The sequence below is a fragment of the Schistocerca gregaria genome, chromosome 2, assembly GCF_023897955.1.
Source record: "Schistocerca gregaria isolate iqSchGreg1 chromosome 2, iqSchGreg1.2, whole genome shotgun sequence".
Lineage (NCBI taxonomy): Eukaryota > Metazoa > Arthropoda > Insecta > Orthoptera > Acrididae > Schistocerca > Schistocerca gregaria.
In genome coordinates, this window is record NC_064921.1 from 373726293 (window position 1) to 373743293 (window position 17001).

General features: G+C 41.7%; 1 protein-coding gene across 5 annotated transcripts in view; it reads left to right on the forward strand.

Moving 5' to 3' along the window:
- LOC126319908 (GMP synthase [glutamine-hydrolyzing]) overlaps nucleotides 1-17001 on the forward strand; it is a 134260-nt gene that overhangs the window by 58920 nt on the left and 58339 nt on the right. For all 5 annotated transcript variants that reach the window (XM_049993637.1, XM_049993629.1, XM_049993646.1 and 2 more), the window contains one exon: nucleotides 11646-11797. In XM_049993637.1, coding sequence (XP_049849594.1) covers nucleotides 11646-11797 — 152 coding nt within the window. The remainder of the gene's footprint in view (nucleotides 1-11645; nucleotides 11798-17001) is intronic.

The following is a 17001-nucleotide window of genomic DNA, read 5'->3' on the forward strand; positions in this document are numbered from 1 at the left end:
GTCATATTTATTACTGTTGTGATAGTGCCACGACATTTAACAGTGCCGCCACGACAGTACGCACAAACGGCGATAGAGGCGCTCCGCAAATCGGATGAGCGCGGGAGTGCCACCTAGCTACGAACGGTACCGGCCGCATGTCACGGCACAGCAGTCGAATACGAGAGACTGAGTTGTAATCATGTGATCAGCTACTGTTTCTAAGAGAGAGTGTGAAAATCCACGCAATTATTGTGATTAAAGGTTATAACACTTTTTGGCGACGAGGATGGGATATTTTCACCGCGTTGTGGATTTGCGTGTTCGTGACGGGGCAGACATGGAACAGCTTATGCAAGCGCTCATTGAACAACAAACACAGCTGACGGCAGCGATTCAGGCGTTGTCGACGTCGCTTACTCATCGTCTGTCTTCCTCTTCTCCGCCTCCATTCCCTCCTTACGACGAGGCCGCTGAAGACTGGGAGAATTATGAGAAGCGTTTGCGGCAACACTTCTTGGCTTTCGGCGTTGTCGATGCTCCTATGTGTAAGTCGTTATTTCTATCTTGGATTTCCCCTCGGGTCTATCAGCTGCTATCTCAGCTAGCCCCTCTGCGGGAACCAGCCTCCCTGTCCTTCCAAGAAATGTGTGACTTATTGTCTGCCTATTATCGAACAAACACCCACGTCGTTGCCGCCCGCGTGGCGTTGTACCGGTGTCGTAAACAGCCCCATCAATCTTACCGGGCTTGGGCGGCGGAACTACACGGCCTGAGTAGGAAATGTCAATTTGTCACGGACACTCATCACGAGTCTTATGCTGATTCAATGGTTAGGGATGCTATTCTACGGCTTGCTCCTGATAAAGAAGTTCGGCAACGTGCCCTACAACTGCCAAACCCGTCGTTGTCGGAAGTTCTAAGCATCGCTCAATCCTTTGAAGTGTCTCACGCTGCTGGCGCGCAAATAGACGCGTGGTGTGATGTAGGCGTTGTACAGTCAACTCTCGACAAGGACAATTTGCCTGTTGCACAGGAGAACGAAGATGTGGTGGCGGTTCACTCGCGTAAACAACGTCGCGTTGGGCCGCAACGCTCGCAGCGAAACCAGCAACCACAGAAGCCGGTTCGTTCCGCGCTTCCTTCTTGCCCCCGTTGTTTCGTACAGCACGACAGGGCAGCGTGTCCAAAACATTGGGCCACGTGTAATTCATGTAGGAAAAAAGGCCACATTGCTTCTGTGTGTCAGTCCCATAAAGTTCCTGTCGACAAGGACGAGGCGTCGGACATGGATGTTCACTGTGTGCTTTCTCAAACAAATAAGTTGTTTGTTACTGTTCGTGTTCTGAATAAAGACATCCGCATGCAAGTGGACACTGGCTCTGCAGTAACTCTCATTAATTCTCGCACGTATTTGGCGTTGGGCTCCCCTCCTTTGTCTCCAGGACTCTGAGGACTTATAATCAGCAGAAAATTCCTATCATGGGCCAGTTTGATGCTTCCACTGCCTACAAGTCTGTTGTTCGGCCCCTCACGTTTTATGTGGTGGATCATGCGGGCACTGAAAACCTGTTCGGTTATGATGCTTTCCAGTTGTTCGGGTTCTCCATTGATGATGATGTGCACCTCATATCTGAGGACATTCCGTATCAACAGCTGGATGGATTGTGTTGTGAATTTTCGTCCGTGTTCTCTGCTGGTCTGGGTTGTGCCAAGGATTTTGCAGCCCACATTACTCTTAAACCTATGGCTCGCCCTAAGTTTTTCCGGGCACGCCCTATTCCGGTGGCGTTGCGTGCACCTGTCAAGGCTGAGCTAGACAGGTTAACAGCTTCAGGGATTCTCCTTCCGGTTACCTCCAGCGAATGGGCATCGCCGATCGTGGTGGTTTCTAAACCAAACGGGAGTCTGCGATAGTGTGGTGACTTTAAAGCCACTGTCAACGCTCAGAGCGTCATTGACACTTATCCTCTTCCTCGTCCTGAGGAGTTCTTTACCAAGCTCGCTGGGGGCCAGTTCTTTTCCAAACTTGACTTATCGGAGGCGTACCATCAGTTGCCGTTGGACGCTCCTTCCAAGGAATTTCTCGTTATCAACAGCTCCTTGTGGGTTGTATCAGTACCAGCGATTACCATTTGGCGTCGCTAGCGCACCGGCCATTTTTCAGCGGTTTTTGGAACAGCTCACGGCTTCCGTTCCCGGCTGCATAAACTATCTGGATGACATTGTTGTCACGGGAGTCTCCACTGCGGAGCACCTTCGTAATTTACGTTCACTGTTTCGGGTTTTGCATTCGGCTGGGTTGAGGTGCAATCTGGACAAGTCACAGTTCTTCCAACCCTCCATTGAGTATCTTGGTTTCCACTTGTCCCGTGAGGGCATACGCCCTCTCCGTGAGCACGTTGCGGCCATTAACGCTCTACCCCGGCCGTCTACGGTCAAAGAACTTCAGGCGTTTCTAGGCAAGATTGCTTATTATCACAAATTCATTCCATCCGCAGCAGGGGTAGCTTATCCTCTGCATCAGCTGTTACGCAAAAACGTCCCCTTCTGTTGGTCCGACGGGTGTGAGCAGGCTTTTGTCCGCCTGAAGGCTCATCTGCAGTCGGCGCCTTGTCTTGCCACATTCCGTCTGGGTCAGCACTTGGTTCTGGCGACTGACGCGTCACAGTATGGCCTAGGGGCTGTTCTCGCCCATCGGTATGAGGATGGGTCGGAACGACCCATTGCCTATGCTTCCAAGACCCTCAACGAGGCGCAACGGCGTTACTCTCAAATCGAAAAGGAGGTGCTCGCTATCATTTATGCTCTAAAAAAGTTCAGCGTTTTTTTGTATGGTTCTAAGTTTCACCTCATCACCGACCACAAACCGCTGGTCTCTCTGTTCAGCCCCTCGGCGTCACTTCCGGATAAGGCAGCTCACCGCCTGCAACGTTGGGCCTTATACTTGTCTCGTTTTCATTATGAGATTCACTATCGCCCCACGGCCCAGCACGCAAACGCGGATGCATTGTCGCGATTGCCGATGGGCCCCGACCCTGTTTTCGATTGTGATGAACTCCTCTGTTTCCAGATTGATGAGGAAGAACGTCGTGCAGTCGAGGGTTTTCCACTTACAGGTTCGCAGGTCGCGTCAGCTACTGCGCGGGACCCGGTCCTGCGTCGGGTGATCGGTTTTGTTCAACGAGGTTGGCCGGACAGGACCGAGGCCGGGCATCGGATCCCCTTCGCAACTACCATGCCTTGCGCCTTCGTCTGTCTGTTCGTGATGGTGTTGTTCTTCTGGCCACGGATGGCGCATCTCCACGGGTCGTGGTGCCAGCCTCTCTTCGCAAAGATGTTCTCAAACTGTTGCACGGAGGCCATTGGGGTATTTCTCGGACTAAGTCCCTGGCCCGCAGGCACGTTTATTGGCCCGGCATTGATTCGGACATCGCCCATATGGTTGCTGCATGTGGCCAGTGTGCTCAACAACTGGCGGCACCTCGTACAATGCCCTCTCCGTGGCCTGATCCAGCTCAGCCATGGGAACGGGTGCACGCCGACTTTGCTGGCCCCTTCCTCGGTACTTATTGGCTACTGTTGATTGACGCCTTCTCGAAGTTTCCATTTGTTGTTAGATGTCCGTCGCCCACCACTGCGGCGACGACGCTGGCTTTGTCCAAAATCTTTGCGCTAGAAGGTCTTCCATCCACAATCGTCACGGACAATGGCCCTCAGTTCTCTTCGCAGGCCTTCCGTGATTTTTGTACTGGACAAGGGATTCATCATGTTACCGCACCTCCCTTCCATCCGCAATCGAATGGGGAGGTCGAGCGCCTTGTCCGCACTTTCAAATGCCAGATGAAAAAATTCCTTAGTGATTTTTCCACTGATGACACCCTGCTGCAATTTCTGAGTTCTTATCGCTTCACGCCTCTGGGTGATCGCAGCCCTGCTGAACTCTTGCATGGCCGCCAACCGCGCACTCTACTGCACCTGCTTCACCCTGTCAGGCCTTGTACTGTGTCCCCTAGTGCGGGAAAATACTCGGTGGGCGCCGACGTGTGGGCACGAGGGTATGGATCTCGCCCTAAATGGATTCCAGGGGTGGTCAAGGCTCTTCGCGGTCGCCGGCTTTGTGAAATCCGTACGGGCGACGGCACGGTTGTTCGCCATTACGACCAGATGCGCCCACGAGTGGTGGCCACGCCTGTGCCACCGCCCCATCCTTCGCCTCCACCAGCTCGAGACGCCAGTCCTGTCACTGCTGCCGATCTACCGTCCGTGTTGATGCAGCCGCCGTCGCTGCCGCTTCCAAGTACTCCGGAACCGGCCCCAGTCGCGACGCCGCCTTCTCCGGGACCCATCTCGCTGGAGCACACTTCCAGGTCAATGACACCTATGGATGCTGCTCCGGAGTTTTCACCCATCATCTCATCCAGGAGGCACGTTCCACGCACGAGCTTCCGTCCTGGACATTTTCGACCATACTCTCGTGTCTCTGCGCGGGATCTCCTCGGGGCCTCACAAGAGGCCATGGATGTCTCTGCGCTGTCCATGTCTCCAAGGAAGTGAGTGTTTATTTTTTTCAAGGGGGGAAAAGTGTTGTGATAGTGCCACGACATTTAACAGTGCCGCCACGACAGTACGCACAAACGGCGATAGAGGCGCTCCGCAAATCGGATGAGCGCGGGAGCACCACCTAGCTACAAACGGCACCGGCCGCATGTCACGGCACAGCAGTCGAATACGAGAGACTGAGTTGTAATCATGTGATCAGCTATTGTTTCTAAGAGAGAGTGTGAAAATCCACGCAATTATTGTGATTAAAGGTTATAACAATTACGACACCTCAAAGTTAAGTAACTCACTACCCATTGTTTGAAAAATTTGCATTGAATTAATCGTGCTGTTCTGTTCAGGTCTATTGGACCCAAAATGGTTTTCCTTCTTGTTATATAAATATCAATATAACGTCATGAAATTTCATGACCTTGTCTGAAAATGCAAGAGCAGTATGTGTTCAGAAAAGTTTTTAAATATTTTAAGCTATTTCATCATAAACTTTAATAGTTGCATATGTATCATTTGTTTCACAGTGACCCGACATAAATATGATTACTGTAACATCAAATACTTTCTGATTTTCTATTATATTTTGTACTAATAATGACTTTCATTGTTCATACTTATTCTCAGCATTCAACAGAGGCTCTGTGTCTACAATAATGGACTTGTCGTTAGCACTTGTAAACTGTTAGTTATCCATTGTTTCTGCTCAGTTTGAATAGAAATTTGAATTATCTATCATTTGTGATCGGTCTGAATTTGGACAGTATGGTGATTATGCCGTTCACTGATGCTGAGTTAGAAGGATTAGTAAATACCTTAACAAGTGTAGGATCATGTCAGTAATGCAGCTGAAAGTGAGTGTTCTTGTGACAGTGACAACAGTCCACGGCTTGTTTGAAATCAGTTTACAATTTTCTGTTTCGAAAAAATGGGAATTCAGAATGACAGTTGCAACCAACAGCTCAACACAACCTCTCACCTGCTTTGAACGTCATTGGATTACCCCTGGAGTAACCAGATATTCAAGCAGCAGAATAATTGATGTTCATTTGAAGTAGTATTTTGTACAGCACTTAAGAATGAAATAGTTAGAGGTTTCAAGTATTAAAGGCCAATGAGTTTATGGTCAACAATGAACAAACATCGATGATTCTGTTTTTCACGTGTATGTAGGACACATATTCCTTGAGTGTGTATAATAATCACATGGGGAGTCCACAAAACGTTTGTGGGATAAGGGAATTGGGCAAAACATATTTCAAGCAACCATGTCCCTAGAAACAATCTGTAAAATATGATGTGTTTTGCGATTCGGTAAGATGATGACGTACTGATAAACTTGCTGCAGTTTGTAGTATCTGCGAGAAGTGGTTTGAAGTCCTTCCCAAAACTGTATTACACAGGAGAAAATGTGACTATTGATAAGCAGTTAGTAGCATTCATAGGCTCCTGTCCATTCAAGCAGTACATCCCAAGCAAACTGACAAAATACTGGGTCGAAGTATGGACTCTGTGTGACAGCAAATCTTCATATGTACTGAAAGCCCAGTTTATACAGAGCAGAACGGTACAAAAAAAAATCTGGGAATGAGAATAGTTGATGAGCTCCTCTCTGATTTGCAAGATGGGAATGTAACATGCGGTAACTTTACGACCATAAAATTTGGGACAGCTGCTCCTGAAGAGGAAACTGACAATGTTAGAAACCATATGGAAAAATAAACCAAAGCTTGCACAAAATATGACCAACGAGAAGGTTCATAACTTTTGAATTTATTTCACAAATGACTCTACTGTGGTCAATTATATTCCCAAGGGAAATGAGAATGTTGTACTTATGAGCACTCTCAACAATGATATGGAAACAGTGACAGGGCTGATACGGAGCCAAAAACGATTTTAGGCTATAATTCAGTCAAAGGAGCTATAGAACACCTGATCAGATAACATGTACATATATGTTGTTGTTGTTGTTGTTGTTGTTGTTGTTGTTGTTGTTTTCGTTCTTGTCTTTCATTCCAAAGACTGATTTGATATAGCTCTTCATGATGATTTGTCCTGTGGAAATCTCTTCTTCTCTGAGTAACTACTGCAACCTACATCCTTTTGATCCTGCTTATTGGATTCATCTCTTGGTCTCCCTCTGTGACTTTTATCCCCTACACTTCCCTCCAGTACTAAACTTGTGATCCCTTGATGCCTCAGAATGTGTCCTACCAACTGATCCCTTCTTCTTGTCAGATTGTGCTACAAAATTATCTTCTCCTCTATTACATACAGTACCATCTCATTAGTTGCATGATCTACCCATCTGATCTGCAGCATTCTTCTGTAGCACCACATTTCAAAAGCTTCTCTTCCTGTCTAAACTGTTTATTGTCCATGATTTACTTTCATACATGGCTACACTCTACACAAATACTTTCAGAAAGGACTTCATGACACCTAAATCTCTGTGTTAACAAATTTCTCTTCTTCATAAATGCTTTTCTTGCCATTGCCAGCCTACGTTTTATATCATCCCTGCTTCGACCGTCATTAGTTATTTTTCTTCCCAAATAACAAAACTCATTTACTACTTTAAGTGTCTCATTTCCTAATCTAATTCCCTCAGCATCACCAGACGTAATTAGACTACATTCCATTATCCTCATTTTGCTTTTGTTGATATTCCTCTTATATCCTCCTTTTGAGGCACTGTCCATTCCGTTCACCTGCTCTCCCAAGTCCTGTGACAGAATTACAATTTAATCGGCAAACCTCGATTTTCATTTCATCTCCCTTTACTTTAGTTCCTACTCTGAATTTTTCTTTTGTTTCCTTTACTGCTTGCTCAATATACAGATTGAATAACATTGGGGATAGGCTACAACCCTGCCACATTCCCTTCCCAATCACTGCTTCTGTTTCATGCCTCTTGACTCGTTATAACTGCCATCTGGTTTCTGTACGAATTGTAAATTGCCTTTCACTTCCTATATTTTCCCCTGCCTCCTTTTGAATTTGAAAGAGAGTATTCCAATCAACATTGTCAAAAGCTTTCTGAAAGTCTACAAATGCTAGAAACGTAGGTTTGTCTTTCCTTAACCTATCTTCTGTGAGAAGTCATAGGACCAATATTGCCCCATATGTTCCGACATTTTTACGGAATCCAAACTAATCGTCCCCGAGGCCGGCTTTAACAGTTTTTCCACTCTTCTGTAAAGGATTTGTGTTAGTATTTTGCAGCTGCGACTTATTAAATTGATAGTTCAGTAATTTTCACACCTGTCAGCACCTGCTTTTTTTGCAACTGGAATTACTATATTCTTCTTGAAGTCTGAGGGTATTTTGCCTGTCTCATACATCTTACACGCCAGCTGGAATAGTTTAATCATGGTTGGCTCTCCCAAGGCCATCAGTAGTTCCAATTGAATGTCACCTACTCCCAGGGTTTTATTTCGATTTAAGTCTTTCAGTGCTCTGTCAAATTCTTCGTGCAGTACCATGTCTCCCATTTCATCTTCATTAAGTCCTCTTCCATTTCAAGAATTTTGCCCTCAACTACATCTCCCTTGTAGAAATCCTCTATATACTTTTTCCACATTTATGCTTTCTCTTCTTTGCTTAGAACTGGTTTTCCATATGAACTCTTGTTATTCATGCAGATCGTATTGGTATTGTATTGTATTTTACGTTACCTGGGGGCCTAGAAACGATGGAGAGGCTCCGTCCTTGCTGCAGCCGTAGTGATCCACAACCCGACGACAACCACAGTCCATTTCACCCCTCCGACCCCCTCTTTCAGGGTTATTGTGTCGTTCGGCCCCTAACTACGCGATTATGGGATCTGACATTTCACACTCTGATCTGTGGAACACCAGTTTTGTTTCTCCTGATAATGATGTCCTCCTGAATAGTACCCATGCGGAGATCTGAATGAGGGACTATTTTATCTCTAGAATATTTTACCCAAGAGTACACCATCATCATTTAACCACACAGTAGAGCTGCATGCCCTCAGGATAAATTACAACTGTGTAACATCATAGATCAATGGTCGACCTGTTCGAGCAATCGCACAACTTATGTACGGGCCGCTAGATGCCGCTGTGAGCGCTAAGAGTGAATTGCAATCGCAGGCGCGCGTGTTGCGTACGGGCCGCAAGGTGCAAGCCCAACCGTATATAAGTGCTGACGGAGTTCGGCCAGCTCTCATTTTGTTAGCATCTCATTTTTGCCTATTCTCTTATTTGCTTAGTTGCTTAGCTCTTATTTGTATATGGCTCATGTTATTGTGCTCTCTTTCAGCCATTCTGATTGTTTTGATTTACTCGCAATTGAGAAGTGCTCATTTTGGCATTTCAATTTTCCATATTTCTCATTTTGCTAATAATATGATCCTTAGCTTTTTACAGTTGATTTGATTAACATAGTCTCATGCACTGTTTGTTCATTTCAGCCTCTTCATATTTTGATGTTCTTTAAATACTGTAATAATTATCGGAAGCATTTCTTCCCTTAAACTCGTGTAAAGTATCCTCAATGTAGAGTTTGTTCTGTGACACAGCTATAAGGTTTTGAATATAAATTATATACAAAACTGTGCTTTAAAAGGAATTTATTTTTTCAGTTTGTACTACATCAGACGACAGTTCTGTGATATGAGGGAGAAATTTGAGGGGCGAACCCATGGAAATAGTCTTAAGTGATCCCCTTTAAAAATGAAAATTTGTGTGACAGTGAAAGACATGACACTGTAGGCACTGAATATATATATGCAGGTGTGTGTGTGTGTGTGTGTGTGTGTGTGTGTGTGTGTGTGTGTGTGTGTGTGTGTGTGTGTGTGTGTGCGCGAGTGTACACCTGTGCGCGCGAGTGTACACCTGTCCTTTTTTTCTCCCTAAGGGAAGTCTTTCCGCTCCCGGGATTGGAATGACTCCTTACCCTCTCCCTTAAAACCCACATCCTTTCGTCTTTCCCTCTCCTTCCCTCTTTCCTGAAGAAGCAACCATCTGTTGCAAAAGCTAGTAATTCTGTGTGTGTGTTTGTGTGTTTTGTTCATTGTGCCTGTCTGCCGGCGCTTTCCCGCTTGATAAGTCTTGGAATCTTTGTTTTTAATATATATGCTGTCCATCTTCAGGAACCATGTGTTTGTCTGGCCTCTCAGCAGATACCCCTCCATTGCAGTTGCACCTATGGTACGGCTCTCTGCATCACTGAGGCATGGAAGCCTTCCCACCAACGGCAAGGTCCATGGTTCATGCAAACGAAAAACCAATAGATTGTGCGTGATATTTTTCTGCAGTGTTCTTAATGTTGCTGCTTATAAGGAATATGTGTTGTGGAAATTGATTCTCTCTAATTGGAATGCAAGAAAATGGACTAAAAGGAGAATATTTTTGGAGGAACTTGAAAAGGCACTGGTAATAGAGCACATATCATCAAGGAAGCATTTTCCAAGAACAGAAGATTCTATAAGAATGGTCAGGAGCATCCTAGACCCTGAATGAGTGGCAGGTGTGCTCAAATCATTAACAACAAGAAACCCTATTAAACAAGCATGCTGTAAGTTCTGTCCTTCAAGCAAAGACAATAAAACAAATATGTTGTGTGGAAAGTGTAATACACACATAAAACAAATGTGTTGTGTGGAAAGCATTATAAACATATATGCAAAACACATATTGAAACTTTCTGGCAGATTAAAACTGTGTGCCCGACCGAGACTCGAACTGGGGACCTTTGCCGTTCGTGGGCACACGGTTTTAATCTGCCAGGAAGTTTCATATCAGCGCACACTCCGCTGCAGAGTGAAAATCTCATTCTGAAAACACACATTATCAACTTCTGGTCCAAACAGCAGTGAGTAAGAAGCAAAGTGTGTCATATGGGTGGATGTTGGGAATGACTTTTTGATGTAACTGTCTGTCTTTTTGAATTTGCACTGTGTGTGTATTAAAAGAATACATTTTCTTTGGTGAGGCTCTATGTGTTGTTATCATCATCATCATCATCACCACCACTGCCAATATTATTAATAATATAATGTAATACCACAAAAGTGTTGATGGCTTACTACCAATATGTGTGATATTGACCCGAACAGTACATTTGTACAGTGAAAGTGAATGGAACACAATGGTTAAGATTGTGAAGTGTGGTTATTAATCTATGGGGGAGCAGAAATTGGTAGTCTGAAATTGTTGTCATATTTTGAAATGCATTCCTCACCCTCAGTATTTTGAAATTACCTGCAAGAAATCAAGATTATGATGCCCATGTCTTTATGATTTTTTATAAGGCGTAAATATCTTTCTCACCATTGGAGATTCATTTATCAGTCTTCTGTATGATTTGAAAGTGTAATTGCAAATAATATATGAATACGTTACGGTGCACTTAACACTAAGCGCACTGTATGGAACTCATTCTGCCAGTTGTTGGTACATGAAAGTAGGAGTTGTGAGCCACACAGAGCTGCGGGTCTAGTGATTTCTGCTGTTCACCACTAGATTGCAATGACATCGTTTTCAGTTGACTACCTCTTCATAGTTCTGGCAATCTGCCAAAAAAATATTTATAAATTATAAACACAAATTTTCCTTATCAATCATGCTACCTGTCAATAAAAATAGTATCAAAATCTACACATTAGTTCTTAAGATTAACCTGAATATACAAAAAGAACTGAGCAGCGTACTTAAATTTATATACTCAAAGATAAAACTACAATGACATAATAATTGCAATAATTGCAATAAATGCACTATTGTGCATCTGCTTGACAACTGTACAGTGGGCAGTGGAAGATACAGAGTGATTACATTGTCATGGTTCTACAAACTGAATTTTGTTGCAACATCGGAACTGTGCGGTGAATACGAAATTTGGTAGATTGTAGAAATAACGTACTTGATGAAAGGTGAATGACATTTAAAAAAGCACTAGAGAGTTGAAAGAACTGACTTAAATTAATTTAAATTGTTTCTACAAATGTTTAATTTTTCTGAATGAAGGCAAGTTAACTGTCACTGTCACCTAAGCAAGCAAGTCAATTTTTGTAATGAGTCTAAATTTACAAACACTGCTTAAATTCTAAATATAACGGATATGCTCTAATTGTTTTCCAGTCATCAATGCTAGCCATCAGTTCCTACATGGGACAACGACAATTCCAATGGATAAGAAGGATCCTACATCAAGAACTCGAATTACAAAAATGCTTTGCATGACCTCAAACCCTGAAGAGAAAAGGAAAATCATTGGTGATATTTTTGTGAAAGTGAGTTTCAATTTTTATCTTTATTCTATTAATGCCTTCGGCATAATGAAAGTCTTCCTTGTTTTGTCCTGCAACTCCTGGTTCTGTTGTCTTCTTTTAAATTTCATAAAGTATCCTGCTTTAAGTTAATTAGCATATATTTGGGTTTATTGTTAGATTATTGAGGGAGCTTGTGTGATGTTTGGTGGTTTATATTATTATTTTAGACATGGATCTAAAACATTAGCACTTAAAACTATCTGAAATTAATTAATTAATTAATTAGTCTTCAATCATTCATGGATCATTTCACAACGTTATCTGAACTGTCAAGGTACAGGGGTTGGTGAAATGATTCATCAGATTTAAAAGCACTGTTTACATGTGTATACACTCACCATGTTTCTGAACATTTAACAAATGTTGTGTGTGTGCACCCTTGCTCACTTGGCATACATCCAAACTGAAATCCCATTTCTGTCAGTATGTTCACTGAGATGTTACCATCAATGTCCATCACAGCAACAGTAATGCATTGCTGCAGTTGTTGTAGCATTGTTGGGATTGGGGGTACATACACTTTAGAGGAAGAAATCTCATGGCATGAGGTCTGGTTACTTGAGGGGACCATGGCAACACAGGAACTTCCACTGGACCAATACACCGTATCCAGTGATGTGGCAGTTCTCTGATGTGAAAAGTGTAGAGAATTGTGCTCCAGAGGAGGACCTTAATGTTGTTCAGACAGGGAAGTTGTGAAGTCAGCTCCAGTGAGCTGTGGCAACAACCACACTGCAACATATCCAGGGCCACAGAATTTTTCACTGCCCACTTGATGAAGAAAAAGGGGCCTTACACCTTCATCTTGCATATGACACAAAAGACATTTACATCTGGTGAATCCCTTTCAAATTCCATAAGGAAATGTTGCAATTCAGTACTTCACAGTCTCACATTGTGGCAATTCGTGTTTCCCAATACATGGAAAGTCATCTCATCATTGAATATCAATGTCTGCGCAAAGTTGTTGTTGTCATCGTGAACATCATCATGATCTTCCATAGCTTGCAGCATTTGGGCAAAATTCCAATCAGAGGGCATAAACATTTGGCGTCAGATGTTGTAACAGTGGCAAATGGTAGGGTTTCAAATGTATATGCTGCTGCAAAACACTCCATACTCTTTCCTCAGGAATGTGCTATTCACAACTAGCACAAAAGGTTCATTTTCGTCATTTGGGCAAAAAGTTCTGTCTCAGTACTCAATGATTTCCTCTGAGGCATGCAGTTACGTCATGCTTTTCCCTTTACAAAAACAACCAGTGTCTTGAAACTAACAAACCCAACACAAAATGCTCTGGTGACGCAATGCAGCTCTCTCGTATTTGTGTATGAATTCATGCTGAACACTCGTAACCAATGACCACATCACATATTCTGACGCACAGAAATTCTTCTTCTGAGTGGCCACCGTCTTGTAGAGTGCCGTCACAGGCTTACAATCTAGTGAGCGTGTAACCCAAGAGGCAGGCGTTTTAAATTTGGTGTGTGCATCCATCTTTTTAATTTATCACCTGTCTTAGTATGTCGTATACTTTCCAGTAAATAGTGCTTTCAAACCTGACAAATCTTCAGGCTAACCCAATACAGAGTCCATAACATGCTTTGTGAGGATACGACAGGTGGTCTATGAGGATAGGATAGATGGTCAACATGGCCTTGCTCTTCGTAACAGATGCCATTGTCATTTTTAAAATCAGTGCAAATGTTTTAGAAATTATCTGATGTGAATACCAGAAAGATTTAAAGATCATTACCATGTTGTCTTTTGTGTATTGTTGACATAAGTTACCATCCATTAAAATTTTCAAACATTTCTATCGTTTTAGCATTTTTCATCTGAAAGGTAGTGTGGTTTCGTCAAGCATGATGTTTTGTTTGAGTTCATAGGACAGTTACAGTGTCACAAAATGTAACGGGACTGAGAATATATTTTCTGGTTTGCATAGATAGGGTATGATTTCATAATATCCAATGTTGTATGTCTCATCTGTTAACTTTTAGTGACAAATGTGAACAAACCATGAAATTAGTCTTCAGTTATCAAAAGATTTCACAAAGTAAGAATTTCATAACAGAGAAAAATTGCATAATATTTTTGTAACAATGTAGATAAAGTTTTTCTCTGTAATTGTGGTGATTTAGAATGTTTAGTGACAGAACAATTTGTCATGTGTGTTTCATATTTTTGCATGAGTTGCTTCCAGAGGTTTCCATTCCAAAATATGACAACGAAAATTACAACAGTTACAATATTCACGTTATATTGAGAATCGCATGCACTTTTCACTTTTTTCCAGTTGTATGCACATTGAATATATTCAAAATATGTGATGTTTAGGATTTGAACTCAGGTTTGTACTAAAAAATCTAAACTTTTCATCAATTAGTAAGTAGTTTGCAAAAAGTCATTGCTTAACAGTTTAGAATGCTCACTAAAATACTGTGCAGATCATCACTTCTAGCTCACTAAATTTTTACAGCTGTGACTGGATAATATGCCATGTGGAATTTATACCCAACGAAATAACATCTCGATTCTTACAAAAGAACTGGAAATTTCTCTAGATGTCATTCATAAATTATCTGTTACTCAGTTTTAATGAAAACTTGTAGAGCTCCATGATACTGGACCACATCATAGGAACCAACCACAGAATCCTGCTGATATGCATGAAATTTTGCTCCCAGTACCCAAAGCTTGCGAAATATCTCTTTTTTCTGATTGGCCAAATAACATAGTAGCCAATCAGCTTCATCTTCAGATTCACATAAACTCGTACTCTGCCTGTTTGGACCAACCACAGTTCCAAAATCAGTTTACAGTGTACTTACCAAATAATGCATTCACAAAGCTCAGTCCAATTACCCCATATTTAATTGACTGAAGTAAGTATTATATTTCTAAATCTCACGAAAGTGGGTTGCTGCTTTACAATTATCATTTTTCCCCATGTACGTGTCGCACCAAGCCAGCACAGTTTGATTCCCATTCTTTCAAACTTAGTTCTTCACAATTTCAATGATTCATACTTCACAAACAGCCAGCAGTCTGTAAATAACATTATTGTGCAAATTTTAAGAGTTCATCAAAAAATATTTACTCCATTGTTTAATGATCAGGTATGTAGTTAAAAGTTCTGAACCAACTTTCACACAAAGCATATTAATGTGCCAGGAAGCTATTTATAACAGAAAATCATAAATTTTGCATTTCATGCTAATTTTGGATGTCAAAAGTTTCTGTTGAAATTCAATGTTTGCTAGTATCATTACAGAAGGTTATTCCAACTTTACAGCAGTTGGGTTACTAGTAGTTTCTTCAGTAATTCTTAATAATGTAGACTCAACAGTTAAGAAAACCGGGGCCACTATAGACAAAACAGTAAGAAAGTAGGGCCATGTGACAGTAGGACCATAAAAACCAGGGCAAGGCATGATGTCAGACAAATGAAGTGGGTCATTGATTCAGAAAATAAGAGATATTCAACACTTAATCAGTTTTCACCTATGCCCATGTGCTAAACATTGCTAACTTTATAACACAAGATAAGGTCCTAAATGTATGTTCAAATCACAGCAACAAATATGAGTCCCAGAGGCTATAAAATGTTTAAGAATGTGCTTACAAGGGCTCACTACCCACCATTCATACTTAACTGAATGAAAGACTTATTTTAAAAATTTTTTCCTTCCTTTTTTTCTAAAATTGCTCATATTCATCTTCCACAACTTCAAATGGCAACATTGCTTATTTTGGATTAAGATAAAAGCCACATAATTACCTTCCATAAAATTGTGATTCCTCACCATAAATTCCAGTGCTAGGGCAACAATATCTTTTCTGTTTCCTTCTTCATTCTGCTGTGCATATCTCACCACCACAGAATATTAAAATTGTCTGGATTAGGACCAGGTACTGTTCACTAGCCATGCCAACTCATTGAGGTTGCACAAGGAGATAATGTCTGTCTGGCAGTCCATCTGTTGCAGATGGAACTAAGGTGGTAAGATTAGACTTTGTTCCTAAGGCAAGGCGAATAATTTTTTTTTCCTTTCCTTTCAGAGTTTATGTTGTAATTTTGTATAATTAGTAATAATGATGACAATAAAACACTGAATTTTTGTTTGGCCTAATTGTCAAATGCCATTTTGAGAATATGAACCATTGTAATGCTCAAGTCTCCAACATTGAATTAAAAAACAAAGGTAAGAAGAGAAGTATACTGGAAATAGTTACAATTCTTAATACACAGGTACCTTTTGTTCCCATAGTCATTTTTGGGATTCAGGTGTTCAAGGAACTGCTGTTACATTAGTCTCTTGTGGAGCAATGGCTAGAAGAGTGGAGTGGTAGTAAGGAGATGCAGAGTTCAATACTGTGTATTTCCCTCTGTACGAATTCACTAAAATGGAAATGGCAGCAAAATTTCGGACAGTGTTTACCCAAGTAATGAAACTGAGCATGAGAGTAACGAAGTAGCAGGTGTCACTGCATATTGGCTTCACTGGATTTCAAATATTTTTCTTTAGGTAGTTAAATTTGCGAGAAATATGGTGCATTATGTTAGAGAAAATATCATACCACAAAAGTAATTTTGGAGAGCCATTCTCAAAAGTTAGAACTAAACATGAAACATTTGCCAGTTCAGCATAAGAAGTTCTACAAATTTGTGCAGCTACACCTAATAGTTACTATCCCTAAGATTAGCAGCAGTGATGACTGCCTACAAACAGCAACTAAAGCTCTCATGAATGGACAGTATTGTCAGATTAGTAATGCAACATTACTGGATCACCTACATGTCAGAAAATAATAACTGTAATATATGAAGTCAATTGTGGACATCTGGAAATAAATTATGTCCACAATTCAAAGGAATTCATACTTCCACATCTTGATTAAGGAGAAAAGTGCAATTTTTGGGTTTTTAGTTTGGTATGTTTTGTTAAATACAAACGAAACATCATGGTAAAAGCAGGAGAACAGTGAAAATATCTTTATTTGCTGTGACTTCCTGTCACAGTTCTAGTTAGGTAAAATGATGTAATGGAAGGTACTATCAATAGCCTAGAAACCGCATCCATCGTATGTGCCGAGATATTATTCCATTTTCCATTCTCATGACAAAAATGCTTGCGTAGGAACAGGTACAATCCTCCCCC